Source organism: Sorex fumeus, unplaced genomic scaffold, assembly GCF_029834395.1.
Source record: "Sorex fumeus unplaced genomic scaffold, SorFum_2.1 ptg000014l, whole genome shotgun sequence".
Taxonomy (NCBI): Eukaryota; Metazoa; Chordata; class Mammalia; order Eulipotyphla; family Soricidae; genus Sorex; species Sorex fumeus.
This window is the reverse complement of record NW_026606071.1, coordinates 37,149,566-37,166,098: the sequence shown is the minus strand read 5'-3', so window position 1 is coordinate 37,166,098 and position 16,533 is coordinate 37,149,566. Positions and strand designations below refer to the sequence as shown.

The window sequence follows — 16,533 nt, the reverse complement described above, 5'->3', positions numbered from 1 at the left end:
GTGTTTGCCTTGCATGCAGCCCACCAGGGTTCAATCCCCATCATCCCATCTGGTCCCCCGAGCACCGCCAGGAGTAATTCCTGAGTGCAGAGCCAGAACTAACCCCTGAGTATCGCCAATGTAACCCAAAAAGCCAAAAAATTGGAGGATATATAAAATAAAAATTATCCTCTCTTGAAAACAAAAAGGCACAAAGGGGACTCGAAAGAGGATAGCAGGTAAGAGACTTGCCTTGCACACGTCTGACCCAAGTTCCATCCCCAGCATCCCGTAGGGTCCCTTGAGACCACCAGGAGTGATCCCTGAGCATAGAGCCAGGAGTAAGCTCTGAGTATCGACAGATGTAGCCCCAAAACAAAAATAAGCAAAGGAAAGGAAAGAATCGTAAGGCAGGACCTTTTGTGTCTGGTCTCCATGTATTTTCAAATCATCCAATTGGGGGGGTTAGAGTGATAGCACAGAGGTAAGGAACAGGGTAACCCTGATTCTATGCCTGGCAGAGTCCCCCAAGCACCACCAGATGATTCTAGAGCACTGAGTAAGGAGTAAGTCCTGAGTGCCACTGGGAGTGTCCCCCCCCCCAACCCAAGACAAAGAAGAAAAGAAAATCTAAAAGAAAAAAGGCACTACACCATGCTCACGTCTGCTGTTCACATGCTTGAATGAGCCTCATCAACCACAAGTGAATCTGCAGGAAAAACCCAGGTATGCGGGACTGGTGACTGAAAACTCCAGGCTCAATGGAACCAGGAATGGGTGACCTCTCCCCCATCTCTCACTATTTCCACTAGCTTGGCAGTCAGGCCCACAAGCTGCCACTGGCACCAGAAAATCTCATTAACAGCCATGATCCAGAGACTCAATATAAATCCCTTGGAAGAGAGCATAGAACGATATGCTATAGCCATGCTGCTGGACCCTGTGCCAGGCGGTTTCATTCTGGGAAACCCGGAGGGGGGCGGGTGAGACCTCTCCTGCCCCAACGGACCCAACCCCAGCAGCCGAAACCTCCAGAACTCAACCGCTGCCCTGCTCACAGCCGCTCTCCACACGCCTCACCCACGAATGAATCTATTCCTGGACAGCTCATACTTGAGTAAAGTAAAAGTAAAGGCCCTCCCGTTGATCATCGATTTGCTCGAGCGGGCCCAGTAACGTCTCCATTGGAGACTTTGTTGTTACTGTGTCTGGCATATCGAATACTCTCGGTAGCTTGCCGGGCTCTCCGAGAGGGGTGGAGGAATCGAACTCGGGTCGGCCATGTTGGCTGCGTGCAAGGCAAACGCCCTACCCGCTGTGCTATCGATACCAAGAGTAGCGCACCACATTTGAGGGTTTTAAAGTAGAAAGCAACCAATCTTAGGAGGAAGTATATTTATACAGATACAGATAAAAATATAGAGATAAGCACACAGGCTCAACCTTTAACAACAAGCTGCTAATCTCTTATCGCACTGTCTTCCCATTGTTCATTGATTTGCTCGAGCGGGCACCAGTAACGTCTCCATTGTGAGACTTGTTGTTGCTGTTCTTGGCATATCGAATACGTCGCGGGTAGCTTGCCAGGCTTTGCCGTGGGGGGCAAATACTCTTGGTAGCTTGCTGGGCTCTCCGAGAGGGCGGAGAAATCAAACCTCAGTCGGCTGTGTTAAGGCAAACGCCCTACCCGTTGTGCGATTGCTCCAGCCAAACCATCATTTATATACATATAAATGTGTATAAATGAATATTAAAAGAAAGAGCTTCTATATTTCAATTATTAGCAATAGCACCTTTATTATTTGTTAGTGGTAAAGGGGGGGTTGGGCGAGCAGCATTCCTGGAGGTGCTGAAGAACTACTGCTGGTTCAGTGCTCAGGAGACCTCAGGGTGCTGGATTTTGAATCAAGGCATCCTGCCTGCATTGCATGTACTGAGTCAGCAATATGCATCCTTTCATTCTGTTTTTTTTTGGGGGGGGGGAGCAGGGCACACCAAAGTGATGCTAAGGGACTACCTAGGCTCTGTATTCCTGGCAGTGTTGGGACTTGAAGCAGGAATAAAAGGCAAGAGCCTTAACACCTCTACTACCTCTCGACTCCAGCAAGACATAGCTCTTAGCAAAAACAAATAAACAAAAAATTCTTGGAAACCAAGAAGCTCAAATGGTTTATGTGGGCCAGTGTGGGTAAGGTAGGACATCTGCCTTGCATGCAGCTGACTCAGGTTCAATCCCTGACCCAGGTTCAATCCCCGGCATCCCATGTGGTCCTCCAAGTACTGCTAGGAGTACTTCCTTAGAGCAGAGCCAGGAGTACTAATCTCTTATAGAAGGGCTTAGTGAGTCCTGCGTCAGGGCTGGAGCAATAGCACAGTGGGTAGGGCCTTTGCCTTGCACGTGGCCAACCCGGGTTCGATTCCCAGCATCCCATATGGTCCCCTAAGCACTTCCAGGGGTAATTCCTGAGCGCAGAGCCAGGAGTAACCCCTGTGCATCACACTCGATGATTGTGACCCAAAAAAAGCAAAAAAAAAAAAGGCTTCTGCGTGAAATACAATACTCTTCACATACTTAACTCTAAGAAACTTTTTTTTTTGGTCTCATTTTTAATGGATTATTCATAACAAGCAATACAAAATAAATTATTTAGGTTCTACTTTTGGGGCAGGGTTTGGGGTTTGGGATGGAAACATGCAAAATATGTACTGGTAGCATTGGTGTTTGAATATTTAATGTAATGTCATCAAAGATTGTGAGCAACTTTATAAAAATAAAACTTTAAAAAGAAAGGAAAAAAGGCACTCAAAATCTAGGAACAGCCCAAGTGTCCAAGAACAGATGGCTGGATAAAGAAATTATGGTGCAGGGTTAGAACAACAGTACAGCTGCCAGGGCTCTTGCCTTGCGTACGGCTGACTTGGGTTCGATCCCCCACATTCCCTATGGTTCCCCAAGCACCACAAACAGTGTTGATCCCGGGTGCAGAGCCAGGAGTAACCCTGGAGCACTGTTGGGTGTAGCCCAAAAACAAAAATTGAAAAACAGAAATGATGGCACATATACACAGTGGAATATTACTCAGCTATAAGAAAAGACAGAGTCGTGCAATTTGCAGCTGCCTGAGAGACTGGAGAGTATCCTGATGAGTGAAGTTAACTCAGAGGGAGACAGACTGACACTGGAGGAGTTCTCATCCACAGCATACAGAGAAACACAGCAGCGGAAGAACAGACACCCAAAGACAGGGGGAGCACAGGACAGGAGAAGTGGTCTTCAGTAGGAAACACACAGCTTGATGGGTTGGAGAAACAGGACGGGGGCAGGGGGGGCAACATCTATGGTGGAGGGATGCGTTCAGCTGGGCGTTGGTGGTGGTGGGTGCATGGTAAAATGTTATGTGTGAAAGCCCATCGGCAACAGTACTGCAAACCACAGTGCAAATGTCATAAAACAAACAACAAAAGCCCTTATCATAGGTAGGAGGCAAATGGCATGAACCCAAGCCACTGACCCAGGCTATGAACACCCACTTCTGGGAACCCACGGTCCAGCACCCAGGACATGCACAAATGCCTCCACTGACCACAGGACAGAGGGGAAGAGTGGGGATGATGCCCAAGGCAGCTGGCACAGGGGAGCTTGACATGGGCAAAGCAAGGGGGTGCCCTGAGGGGCTGGAGTGATAGCACAGTGGGTAGGTCACTTTCCTTGCATGCAGCCAACCTGGGTTCAATTCCTTCCCAGCATCCCATATGGTCCCCTGAGCACTGGCAGGAGTGATTCCTGAGTGCAAAGCCAGGAGTAACCCCTGAGCATCACCAGGTGTGACCCAAAAAGCAAAAAGAAAAAAAAAAACAAAAGGGGGGGAGTGCCCTGAAAGGAGGTGCCCCCTGCTGAGAAACACCCCCCCACACACACACACACACACATGCCAGGAGGGGAAACTGTCCTCCCTGTGAGGTCACTGCATCCAGGCTGGGGCTGTCTGGGGGACCGGACGGCCCAGCGTGGGTGACACAGAGGTCAGCGCGGCCAATGCATTGCCCCAGGTTCTGCGGGGCACTCCAGGCCTCTCCTGCACTGGGCGACTCCAGGAGACCTTTTAGCTCTGGGCCGCAAACACCCCCCAGTGGAAAACCGGACACCAGGCAAGATAAACCCGATGGGCAAAAGGGCATGTCAGAGGCCCAGGGATGGCTCTCCAAATCCAGCAACTGAGCCCCAGAACCCCAGAGCGGGATCTTAGAGACTTATTCATTTGTTTTGTTCGGGGGGGTTGCTCACACCGGCAGTGCTCAGGGGCTACTTCTCACTCTTGGTGGTCCTCGGGGTACCATATGGGATTTCCGGGGATGGAACCCAGGTGTGTTGTGTGAAAGGCAAGTGCTCTCCCCATTGTCCTATTGTTCTGGTCCCTTATTAATTATTGCTCAAAAGGCTCAAAGCCATGCTCATCAAGACCCGGCTTAAGCAGACTGACTCCTGGTTCTGTGCTCAGGGATCCTTGGCCCTCTCTGAAGAATACAGGGACCCTATTTGGTGTTGGAGGTTGGGTCTGTTTTTTTTTAATTTTGTTGAAAAAATAGTAGGTAGGGCATTTGCCTTGCATGCAGCTGACCCAGGTTTGATCCCTGGCATCCCATATTACCCCTCCCCCACCCCACCAGCAGGGATCCCTGAGTGCAGAACCAGAAGTAACCCCTGAGCATCACCAGATATAGCCCCAAACCCTCTGCCTCCCCCCAAAAAAACCCTGTCTTCTGGGACAATGGAGGAGGGAAGTGGACCCTCTTGTGGAGGGTAGGGGACTGGAATGTTTTACGCATTAACAACCCTGACATTAATAGCATTGGAAAACATGAGACCTAAAATAATTTTTTTTTTTACTTTTTCAGGTCACACCCGGTGATGCACAGGGGTTATTCCTGGTTCTGCACTCAGGAATTACTCTTGGCGGTACTTGAGGGACCATATGGGATGCTGAGAATTGAACCTGGGTGGGCTGCGTGCAAGGCAAACACCCTGCCCGCTGTGCTATCGCTCCAGCCCCTAAAATAATTTTTGGGGGTCACACCTGGCAATACACAGGGGTTACTCCTGGCTCTGCACTCAGGAGTTACTCCTGGTGGTGCTCAGGGGACCATATGGGATGCTGGGAATCGAACCCTGGTCAGCCGCGTGCAAGGCAAACGCCCTACCCGCTGTGCTATCTCTCCAGTCCCCCTAAAATAAATTTCTTAAAAAAACTTTTTGTCTTCCATCATGAGCATATCCAGTGGTGCTGGGAGCCTGTTAGGTTTTTAAAATGAACTTGGTCAAGTGTTTGTTTATTGAATAGATCTTGATACCTAGGCTCAAATGTCTCATCCATGTGGCATACAGGCAAGTACGCCCAGTTCTGTCTCGGACAGTGGACAATCTGTACATGCCCACTGACAGAGACTGAGAAAGCTCCAGGCCAGCCCGGTAATGGGAGGCTAAGCTCTAGAAGGCTTTATGGTAACATGAGCACTGCGGATGCAGAATCTACTTCTCAGTGGTATTAGTTAAACTGAAGGAAGAATGTGTTGACAAGAACGAGAGTGGCCCAATGCCTCTTTTGCAGACCGCAACACCCAAAAGGAGAGAGAAAACAAAAGGGAATGCCCTACCACAGAGGCAGGGTGGAATGGGGGGGGGGGGGCGGGAGGGATACTGGGACCCATGGTGGTGGAAAATGGGCACTGGTGGAGGGATGGGTACTTGATCATTGTATAACTGAAACCCAAGCACAAAAATTTGTAAGTCTACAACTGTACCTCATGGTGTCTCACTAATAAAAATAAAAAAATAAAAAATAAAAAGAACGAGAGTGGCTGTTACAAAACACAGGAGGACGTTTTGTTTGTTTTGGTTTTGGTATTTGTTTTGTTTTGGAACCACACCTGACAGTGCTCAGGGGTTAGTCCTGATTCTGCACTCAGGGATCACTCCTGGCAGGGTTTGGGGGGAGGGGATCCTAGGGGGTACCAGGAATTGAACCCAGGTCGGCTACAGGCAAGGAAAGTGTCCTACTTGCTGTTTCCTCTCCCTGGCTCTGAAAGAAGTTAATGAAAAGACAGCTCCTGTTCATGGCTTCGGAAGAATTGTTATCGGTTCCATCACCATACTGCCCCAAGTGACGCACAGTTCAGGGCAATCCCTACCAATATTCCAACAGCAAGGAAAACACAAGTTTAAAAAAAAAAAGGAGACATCCAATGAAAAAGCAACTGTACTGTGAAAGAACCCCCAGTCCACACCCACACTTGTGTCACCCCGACAACATAAAGGCAGCCTGGGGACTGGAAGAGGTACCCGAACATCCAAATCTGACCAGGTTACTATCCCAAATACATCAAGAAGGGCCAGCAACAAAGTAGGTAAAGGGATATTCCTGATAACCTTCCAGAATCTGTACTGCAAACCACAATGCCCAAACGGAGAGAGGAAGGAGAAAGGGAGGGAGGGGGAGAGAGAGAGAGAGAGAGAGAGAAGAAAATCATCTGCCATAGAGGCAGGGGTGGGGGGTGGGGGGTCATGGAGGGAACCTGGGGACACCAGTGCTGGGAAATGTACACTGGTGGAGGGATGGGTGTTGGAACACTATGTGACTGAAACCCAATCATGAACTGCTTTATAAGGGTCTATCGCACAGTGATTCAATTTAAAAAAAAATTAACAACAACAACAAAAAAGAGGGGCTGGAGAGATAGGACAGTGGGTAAGGTTGAGAGTGCTTGCCTTGTAGGCAGCAGACCAAGGTCCGAACCCCAGGATCCCACATGGTCACCAGAGAAACACCAGGAGTGGCCCTGGACCATCTTCAGGTATGGGACACTTACCCAAAATTAATTCTTCTCTTTAAGAATAAATTCAGGTTTTGTCCGGAGCAATAGTACAATAGGTAGGGTTTTTGCTTTGCACACAGCCAACCCAGGTTCGATCCCTGACATCTCATATCGTCTCCCCAATCCTGCCAGGAGTAAGCCCTGAGCATCACCATGTGTGGCCAAGGAAGGAAGGAAGAAATGAAAGGAAGGAGGAAGAAAGGGAGGGAGGGAGGGAGGGAGGGAGGGAGGGACGGATGGACGGAGGGAGGGAGGGAAGGAAGGAAGGAAGGAAGGAAGGAAGGAAGGAAGGGAGGGAGGGAGGGAGGGACGGAGGAAGAATGGGAGGGAGGGAAGAAGGGATGGAGGAAGGAAGGGAGGAAGGAAGGAGGGAAGGAAGGGAGGAAGGAAGGAAGGAAGGAAGAAAGGCAGGCAGAGAAGTGCTTTGAAAAATTAAGAATATGTCCTCTAGCACCACCAGGGGTCACTCCTGAGCACTGAGCCAGGAATAAGGCCAGAGCACCGCTGGGTGTGCTGAAAAAAAAAAAAAAAAAGAAAAAGTTCTGGGAATGCAATTAATAGCAAAGATGACTGCGATTCACAACACTGTGCTGTTTATGTCAAAGTTACTAAAGAGCAGGTAGGGTGTTTGCATTGCACACGACCAACCCGGGTTCGATACTCGGCATCCTACAGGGTCCCCCAAGCACCACCAGGTGTTAATTCCTGAGTGCAGAGCCAAGAGTAACCCCTGAGAGGGTTTTAAAAGTTCTCATCCCAGGGTGGGGGGTGGGGGTGGGGGGCTGGAGTGATAGTAGAGCAGGTAGGGTGTTTGCATTGCACACGACCAACCCGGGTTCGATACTCGGCATCCTACAGGGTCCCCCAAGCACCACCAGGTGTTAATTCCTGAGTGCAGAGCCAAGAGTAACCCCTGAGGTGTGACCCAAAAAAGCAAAGCAAAAAAAAAAAAAAACTTCTCATCCAGGGGTGGAGAGAGTTGAATGCAAGTACAGGCTTTGCACACAGGCGGTCCCTGGCTCGACCCTCCCTGCCCCTCTCAGCACTGCATGGTTTCCTGAGGACCACTCGGAGCAACCCCTGAACACCACCAGGTGTGGCCCCTCCCTCTCAAAATAAGATCTCACCCCACAAAAAGCAGCTGGCCTGAGGAAAGTCACAGGTGACTCAGAAGGTCTCAGCGACCCCAGGATACCCCACCTCCATCCCTGTCAGCGTGAGAGCCCGACCACCCAGCACCTGCACAGGAAACGTCCCAACTTGGCTCCCCCGGGCACAAGGCAGTCTCCGCCGTGCAGAAGAGAGCCTGCCCGAGCAACGCGCTGGCAGACACTAACCCACTAACCTGGTTTGCCTTGGCCAGCAAACCAGGAATTAAGTCCGTGACTCCATAAACGCTTGCGGAGGGAGGCCTTGAACTCCATCCCCAGCACCTCAAATAAACCATCCCAAACAAAACCAATCCCAAATTTGTGAAGATGCACCTATGGCTCAGTCTCCATTGGGAGTAATATTGGGAGTAACGGCTCCCTCTCTGTGATGTTTCTTTGTTTTGGGGTTTTTTTGTTTGTTTGTTTGTTTGTTTGCTTTTGGGTCACACTCAGCGATGCACAGGGGTTACTCCTGACTATGCACTCAGGAATTACTCCTGGCAGTGCTCAGGGGACCACATGGGATCTGGGGATCAAATCCGGGTCAGCTGCGTGCAAGGCAAACGCCCTACCCGCTGTGGTATCGCTCCAGCCACCCATGTTGCTTTCTTAAGGTTAGAGTCTACACCTATCCAAATGAGTGAATATTCTCTATTCTCGCTACGCTTAGCACAGCGCTCTCTCTCTCTCTCTCTCTCTCTCTCTCTCTCTCTCTCTCTCTCTCTCTCTCTCTCTCTCTCTTCCCCTCCCCCCCATTTCTGGTATTTCTCAGTGCCCACATCTGGCGCTGTTCAGGGGCTACTCCCATGTCCATGCAGTGCCAGGGATTGAATCTGGGGCCTCTTGCCTGTAAAGCCGGCGCTCAGCCCTTGGCGCCTCTGCTCCTTGCTTCAGGCTGCAGCAGACTCCTCCTTCTCTCCTTCCCGTGCTTCCTTGTTGTCAAGGCTTTCATCCACAGCCACTCTCTGACCCTTACAAACACTTGAGAGGTGATTTCTCAAGGGGGAAGAGAATCCACTTGTAAAAGAAGAAAAAAAAACCCTCAGAGGGCTGGAGTGATAGCGATAGATAGTACAGCAGGTAAGGCGTTTGCCTTGCACACGGCCAAGCCATGTTCAATCCCCGGCATCCCATATAGTCCCCCGAGCACTGCCAGGAGTAATTCCTGAGTGCAGAGCCAGGAGGAACCCCTGAGCATAGCCAGGTGTAACCAGAAAAAGCAAAACAAAAACAAAAACAAAAAAGCAACATGGGGCTGGAGCGATAGCACAGTGGGTAGGGCATTTGCCTTGCATAGGGCTGACCCGGGTTCAATTTCTGGCATCCCATATGGTCCCCCCAAGCACCGCCAGGAGTAATTCCTGAGTGCAAAGCCAGGAGTAAGCCCTGTGCATCGCCGGGTGTGACCCAAAAAGAAAAAAAAAAAGAAAGAAAGAAAGCAACATGGGGAGAGACACACAAATGAATAATGAATCTCTCGAAACAGAGTGGCAGAAATGCCTCTGGGCTTTGCATTAGGGCCCCTTCACTGGGCCACACCAGAGGGGAGCAGGAGCCATCCCACCACCTGTTCCCTGGGAATCCCAGCAGCTGCCATCTTCCAAAACCCATTGGAAAACCCAGGTACGGACCAGCAGTGATGGCACAAGCCAGGCCTCACGGGGATAGGGGAGGAGCCGTCCTTCTCCTCCCTCGCACCGAAGGGACCCTGAGATGATGCCCATGAATGGCCTCTGGCTACTTATTAAGCACCAGAGCAGCTCTTGATAAAAATCTCTCCAGACCATATTTTTTTTTCTTTTTTGGGTCACACCCACAGACCCTAATTATTAAAATTTTAGTATTTTAGTATTCCAAGACCACACATCCACTCTCTCGACCATGGGATATCATATGCTATTCATAACCAGCAATATAAAATAAATTGTCAAACGTTGCCTCTTTGGCTGGTCTGAGTGTAGGGGGGAAATTCCAAATAATAATGGTGGGACTGGTGTCAAAATATTGAACGTAATCAAAGTAGAGAGAGAGTAATGTGGAAATTATCTGCCACACAGGGTTGGGATGGGGTGTATACTGGGGTTTTTGGCGGTGGAAAATGTGCACTGGTGAAGGGATGGGTGTTTGATCATTGTATGACCGAGACTCAAGCATGAAAGCTTTGTAACTGTTCTACGGTGATTCAACAAATAAATTTAAAAAGAAAGAAAGAAAGAAAGAAAGAAAGAAAGAAAGAAAGAAAGAAAGAAAAAAAAACATGGGGGGTGGGAGGCGGTCCAGAGAGACAGCACAGCAGGTGAGACCCTTGGCCTGCACCCGCCAACCTGAGTTCGACTCCCCAGCCCTGCCAGGAATGATCCCTGAGCACAGAGCCAGCCCTGAGCACTGCTAGGGGTATGGCCCACAAACAAATAAACAAACAAAAAGTAATTGCTTTGTTAGTCTCATTGTGGATTTCAGGATCCAAAACTCAAAAGGATTTGGGGATCTAAACTCAGGGATCACTCCTGGAAGGGGGTCCTAAGTGGATTGAACTCGGGTAGGCCCAGGGTAAGGCAAGCACCTTAGCTTGTTCTGTCTCTCCAGCCCTACAATGCAATAGGGTGCTTTTTTTAAAAAAAGTTTTTAAAATACTGATTGCAGGGGGTTGGAGCAATAGTACAGAAGGCAGGGCATTTGCCTTGCATGCAGCCGACCCGGGTTTGATTCCCAGCATCCCACATGGTCCCCCAAGCACCACTAGGAGTAATTCCTGGGTGCAGAGCCAGGAGCAACCCCTGTGCATTGCCAGGTGTGACCCCAAAAAGCAAAAGAACATATATACTGATTGCAGTTCTGTGATTTCTATTACTGTTGATGATGCAGGGCTGGAGTGATAGCACAGCGGTAGGGCGTTTGCCTTGCACGCAGCCAACATGGCCGACCCGAGTTCGATTCCTCCGCCCCTCTCGGAGAGCCCGGCAAGCTACCGAGAGTATCTCGCCCACATGGCAGAGCCTGGCAAGCTGCCCGTGACGTATTCGATATGCCAAACACAGTAACAACAAGTCTCACGATGGAGACGTTACTGGGCCCACTCGAGCAAATCGATGAACAACAGGAGGACCATGACCATGACCGTGATGCTTCCCCATGCACATAATTCAACACCACACCATTACCAGTGTACCCATCTACCTCCCCCACAGGCACTCCCTTTCAAACACACACACACACACACACACACATACACACACACACACACACACACATACACAGAGAAATTCATTCCTGCAGATTATTTCATCCATCGTGTCACCTCTGACCCTTTGTACAGTGCAACAGTTTTAAGCATGAGGGGAGTCAGAGTAACCTAGCCAGAAAGAAAGTGGATTGTAGGATAACACTGTTTTGTCCTTCCTGCATAGCCCCAGGTAGGTTAGGTATGTTGGGTTGCTCCCATCACAGTGCTCCCATTCCTCTGTATTTATTTGTAACTTCTTTCTTTGTGCTCTGTTGACTTGTAAAAATTGTTTTTCTCTTCTCCCTAAATCCTTTGCATAGTTTATTCAGAGCAATGTCCTTTCTGTATGGACACAAGAAGACAGCATGTGCTATGTTTTGTAATGTAACTCTCAGTGATATTTTCCTCCTGGGCATCTGTTCTCTCACCTAAGCCTCAGCTGCCCTTACTTCCTAGCACCCCCACAAAAGCAGGGTCCCGACAACGGACTGGTCCTGACAACGGACTGGATGGAACCAGGGCAAGCGGTAAACTATGTGCTACCCTGGCATCGAGATGGGCCTGACCAAAGTGCCATAATGCTTAACTGTAAGTTAAGAGCTTGGTCATGGACAAATACTGTCATGATCCAAAAAGTAATAACCAGATTTGGACCCTGCTAGGGTTAGGAATGATTAATCTGGCCTGAGAGCTGTAGTCTGAGTCTGTGGCAAGATGTTCCCAGGAGAGCTTCTCTACAAGCCTCAATGTTACCTCTTACTGTACTGATAAGTCATTAGACTACGGAAAAGAGAAAAATACCTTAAGGGGTATTTTGCCCTTGGGCAGTAAGGAAGGGCTTTGGAACACCTCTTAAGTGGTGTTCCCTTTGAATCTGGTGGGCCCTCAGAAAGGGCTTTCTTTCTTTTTTTTTTTTTTTTAATTTTTATTAGTGAGACACCATGAGGTACAGTTGTAGACTTACAAATTTTTGTGCTTGGGTTTCAGTTATACAATGATCAAATACCCACCCCTCCACCAGTGCCCATTTTCCACCACCACAGATCCCAGTATCCCTCCCACCCACCCATCCCCCCATTCCACCCTGCCTCTGTGGCAGGGCATTCAGGAAGGGCTTTCTTTTTTTTTTTTTTAATTTTCATTTTTTTAATTAAATTATTATTTTTTTTAATTTCGAATACCCATCCCTCCACCAAGGCCCATTTCCCATCACCATGGATCCCAGTATCCCTCCCTCCCCCCATACTCCCCATCCCACCTTGCCTCTATGGCAGGGCATTCCCCTCTGTTCTCTCTCTCCTTTTGAGTATTGTGGTTTGCAAAAGAGTTAAGGTCCCAGATGGGGTAGGTGCTGCATCCCGCCTTCTCCAGATGGAACCCCGGTGACCATGAGTCTACAAGCATAGCTCGGGCATGTGGGAACCAGGACATTTTTTCCATCTCTTTATATATACAAAGTGATCAATGGAAAGTAAATCATCCAACGTTTCTCCCTGAAAATCAGGAAGGGCTTTCTTAAGTTGATTTTGCTACCTGGCTGGGTGCTGTGTCAGCCCAGAGAGAGGAGGACAGCAAGATGGACCACAGAGATACTAGCAAAGGGGGCAGAGAGAGAAGAATGTAGAAGAATACAGGAGCAGGCGCAAGGAGAGAGAAAGCCCAGGCTTCGAGATGGAGCAGAGAGATGAGCGGGAGAGACAGGAGGAGACGGGAATGAGGGGCAGTGTGAGACTAGAATGGGAGGCTCAGGGATACAAGGGCAGGCGCGTGGGGAGAATGGAATAAATGGCATCTGATCAATCAACCAGCTTGATTTCATCCACCGTCTGCCCCATGGCCCGGGCCGCCCTGGCTGCGGGAATGGGCCCATCCCAAACGCGGGCGTCTAGGGGAAGAGCTGTCAGGGGACCCCCTGGCCGCCCTCAAAGATTTTATACAGTGGACCATGTGCTTCCGGGGTAGGGAGGATGTGGAAGGGCTTGTGGAGGCTTCACAGCTGCATAGCATCCTACAAACTGTAGCGAAGAGCAGGAGAGAGCAAAGATATTTTCACAGGCCAAGCAGGTTCATGTCACCTCATGTATTTGCCAGGCAAGGACCAGGGAGATAGTTCAAAGGTCTGGGACACAGGCTTTGGGGGACGCCAGACACGGGCTTTGGGGGACCCCAGCATTTCCAGGAGTAATCTCCATGCACTGAGCTCACCCCTCAAGCCCCCATGCCCCCCCACCACTGCTGGGTGTGACCTCAATCAAACACAATTTAAGGACTGGAGCTAGGGGGACGCCCCTAAATCCTAAAGTTTGAGCGCCCCTTTCAAAGGTCTGCAGTTGGGGCTGGAGCGATAGTACAGTGGGGAGGGTGTTTGCCTTGCGTGCATGGGCGTCCCATATAGTCCCCCAAGCACCACCAGAAGTAATCCTGAGTGCAGAGCCAGGAGGAACCCCTGAGCATCACCAGGTGTAAGCAAAAAAGAAGCAATAAATAAATAAAAATAAATAAAAATAAGAACAATCAAAGGTCTGCGGTTGGAAACTGCAATGAAACTGGGTTTAGGAGACTGACTTGAACAGGAGTTAAAGATTTCCTGGCTGCCACGGCCTAATAATGCTGAACAATTGTACAGCAGGTAGGACTTTTGCCTGAACTGAAAATCTGCAATTCCAGATAATCAATCTATTTTAAACATGCTTAAAGTAGGTTTTGCCGACCTTTTGCAGACTTATTTCTACCTGGTTTAAAGACTGATGTTTTTAAATGGCCAATTAAAAGTTATAAGAAACTACTAAATTCCCCTCTCCCCCCCAAAAAAAATAATATGGGGATTAAGTTTCTTGCTTGACATCGGGCCAACCCAGGTTTGATTCCCAGCACTGGCACAAGGTCCCCTGAGTGCCTTCAGCAGTGACCCATGAGCATTAATGACCCCAAACCAAAACCACCCCCCCCCCAAAAAAGCAAAGCAGTCAGGCCCCCAATGCTCTCGAGTGTGTTCTCTGTCCCAGCTGGGCTGTCTCTGCAGGGAACTGAGAGACTGATGCATTGGAGTCTTTATTCCCGGAGTCCAGTTCCTGGCCCCGAGCTTGCATTCAAAGGCAAGATACCCTGAGCAGTGCCCCTTGGAATTGGCTTCTCAATCAAGCCGGCTCAGAAGCGCCCCCAAGTGGGGCTGGAAAAGTAGTCCAGCAGATAAGGGAACTAGCCTTGCATGTTGCCACTGGGGTTGGATCCCCAGCACCACTCCAGGAGTGACCCCTGAGCACAGGGCCAGGGGTGGTCTCCAAACCCAAACCCAAAACAACAGCAACAAAAAATACACCCCTCCCCCACCCCTGAGCTCTCACAGGAACCAAGTGCTTCCTCTGGCCTTCCAGAACCTTCTCCATGCCCTGTCCCTCACCCAGGGTCAAAGGTCTCCCCCCTCCCTATCTCTGCTCCCAGGATTCCAAGTAGCATTTTCTGAGATTGGCTGCCACACTTCTGTTTGTTTTCTCTCTTGCCCTCCAGTTTTTCCCCAAAAGCTGAAGTTCCAAGGCTGTTATCTCACCGGATAAGCCCTTTTCAAAGAGCTTTCTTTTTCTCTCTTTTTTTTTTCTGCAAGGGTTGTGGGGGAGACCATACCTGGCAATGTTCTGTGGTCAGGGATCATTCCTGATGGAACTCAGGGGACCATACGGGGTGCCATGGATCAAAGCCGGGTCAGCCCATGCAAGGCAAGTGCCTTACTATCTCTCCAGCCCCTTTTTCTTCCTGTCTTTGCTTTTTTCCCCCCTTGGACCTCCGGGGCAGTGCTGGGCTGGGACTATTCCTGCAGTTACTCAACCAGCTGAGTTGAACAATTCAGTGCCCAGGGAAAACTCCACAGTGGATCACTGCCTCTCCAAGTGTGAGTCACTGAGTTTTATCTTTGGCATCATCCTCCCCGCATATCTCAAAAAAAAAAAAAATACTCAGGCAAGAGCTGGAACAATTGTACAGCAGGTAGGACTTTTGCCTGAACATCACAGGGTGTGGCCCCAAAGGAAAAGAAAACAAAAACAAACCAAAACTGGCAACCACCAGTCACGCAGCAGGGCCTCCTGGCCCCTGGCAGAGATGCTTGGGGGGTCTCCCACACTGTATCCTGAGAAGGGGGGGAATGTTGGGATGAGGTCCTGGGTCCCCATGCGCCCCTGACAGTTTAGCTGTCTCCCTCAACTCAGGGACACTGATTTATTCCTAACAAACACGTGGCCTTTCCGAAAAGTCCCTGATCTGGCTTTCAACTCCAGAGACAGAACATCTCCCCCTCCCCCTCCCGAACCCCCCACTTCCCGCGGGGAAATTCACCTGGAAATGAAAGGGGCTCCTTCATCTTCCTTAGAGTGAAGTCTGAGGCTGTGGCCGCTGGTTACGGGATGCCTGAGCATCCCCGGAGAGTCCCAGCTCCCTCCCGCCGCTTCAAGACTCTGCTGGATTTCCCTTCCAAAGGGCTCCGCGTCAGGACTCCCGCGCGCGCCTCTCTCTCTTTCTCCCGAGTTCCAGAGTTCCAGTCCCGTGTCCGTGACTTTGCCCCCTCGGACCCCCCCCCCCCCCACACACACACACCCGCTTGCCCCCCCAGTGCCCGGCTCACCTGGAGTTTGGGCAGGTTCAGCACGTAGCCGCGCACGAAGAGCTGATAGAGGAAGCGCAGCGGTCCCGGGCCGGGCAGCTCCCGCAGGCTCCGCAGTTTGGGGGTGCCGGAGTCTCCCGGGGGCGGCTCGGCCGCCTCGGCCTGCGAGAGGGCAGCGGGCATCGCGGCCTTGGCCCTGGCCCCTGCCGGGCCGAGGCCGGCGCCGGCCCCCCGCGTGCCCAGCAGCAGCGGGCGCAGCCTGGACCAGCCCAGCGCGGCCATGGCTCTGTGCAGGGCGCGCGCGGGCGGGCGCAGCGCTGCCGGGGACGGGGACGGGGACCGGGGGGCGGGCACGGGAGGGCAGGGCGGGCGCCACCTGGCCGCCTCTCCGCTGCGTCCTGGCCGTGCCCGCTGCAGCGTCCAGTCCCGGGGAGGGAGGGAGGGACACGAGGGCGGGGGAGGGGGGTGACCCCGAGCTCGGGCGTGGGCGCGGGAGAGTCCGGCGCAGGCCCACGGGAACCCACGGGGCGGGGGGCTCTAAAGGGGCCACGACACTTCCGCGAACGCTGGAGGAACTGAAGTTGGTTGGCTGGGATCACGGGTACAGAAAGTCAGAGAACTTTCTGGAAGTTTTCCAGGAGGCTTTCCAACGACCCGGGTGACATTGGGCCGGCCCCGGGTGGCCGTGGATCTTCCGCTTGTCCTCACCCCCCATG

At 50.9% G+C, this 16,533-nt stretch overlaps 1 protein-coding gene across 1 annotated transcript in view; it reads right to left on the bottom strand.

Moving 5' to 3' along the window:
• Nucleotides 1-16,208, bottom strand: part of LOC130021006 (sterol 26-hydroxylase, mitochondrial) — a 35,591-nt gene extending 19,383 nt beyond the window's left edge. Inside the window, exon 1 of the mRNA XM_056111747.1 lies at nucleotides 15,839-16,208. Coding sequence (XP_055967722.1) covers nucleotides 15,839-16,099 — 261 coding nt within the window. The 5' untranslated portion in view covers nucleotides 16,100-16,208. The remainder of the gene's footprint in view (nucleotides 1-15,838) is intronic.
• Between the last annotated feature and the right edge of the window lie 325 nt (nucleotides 16,209-16,533).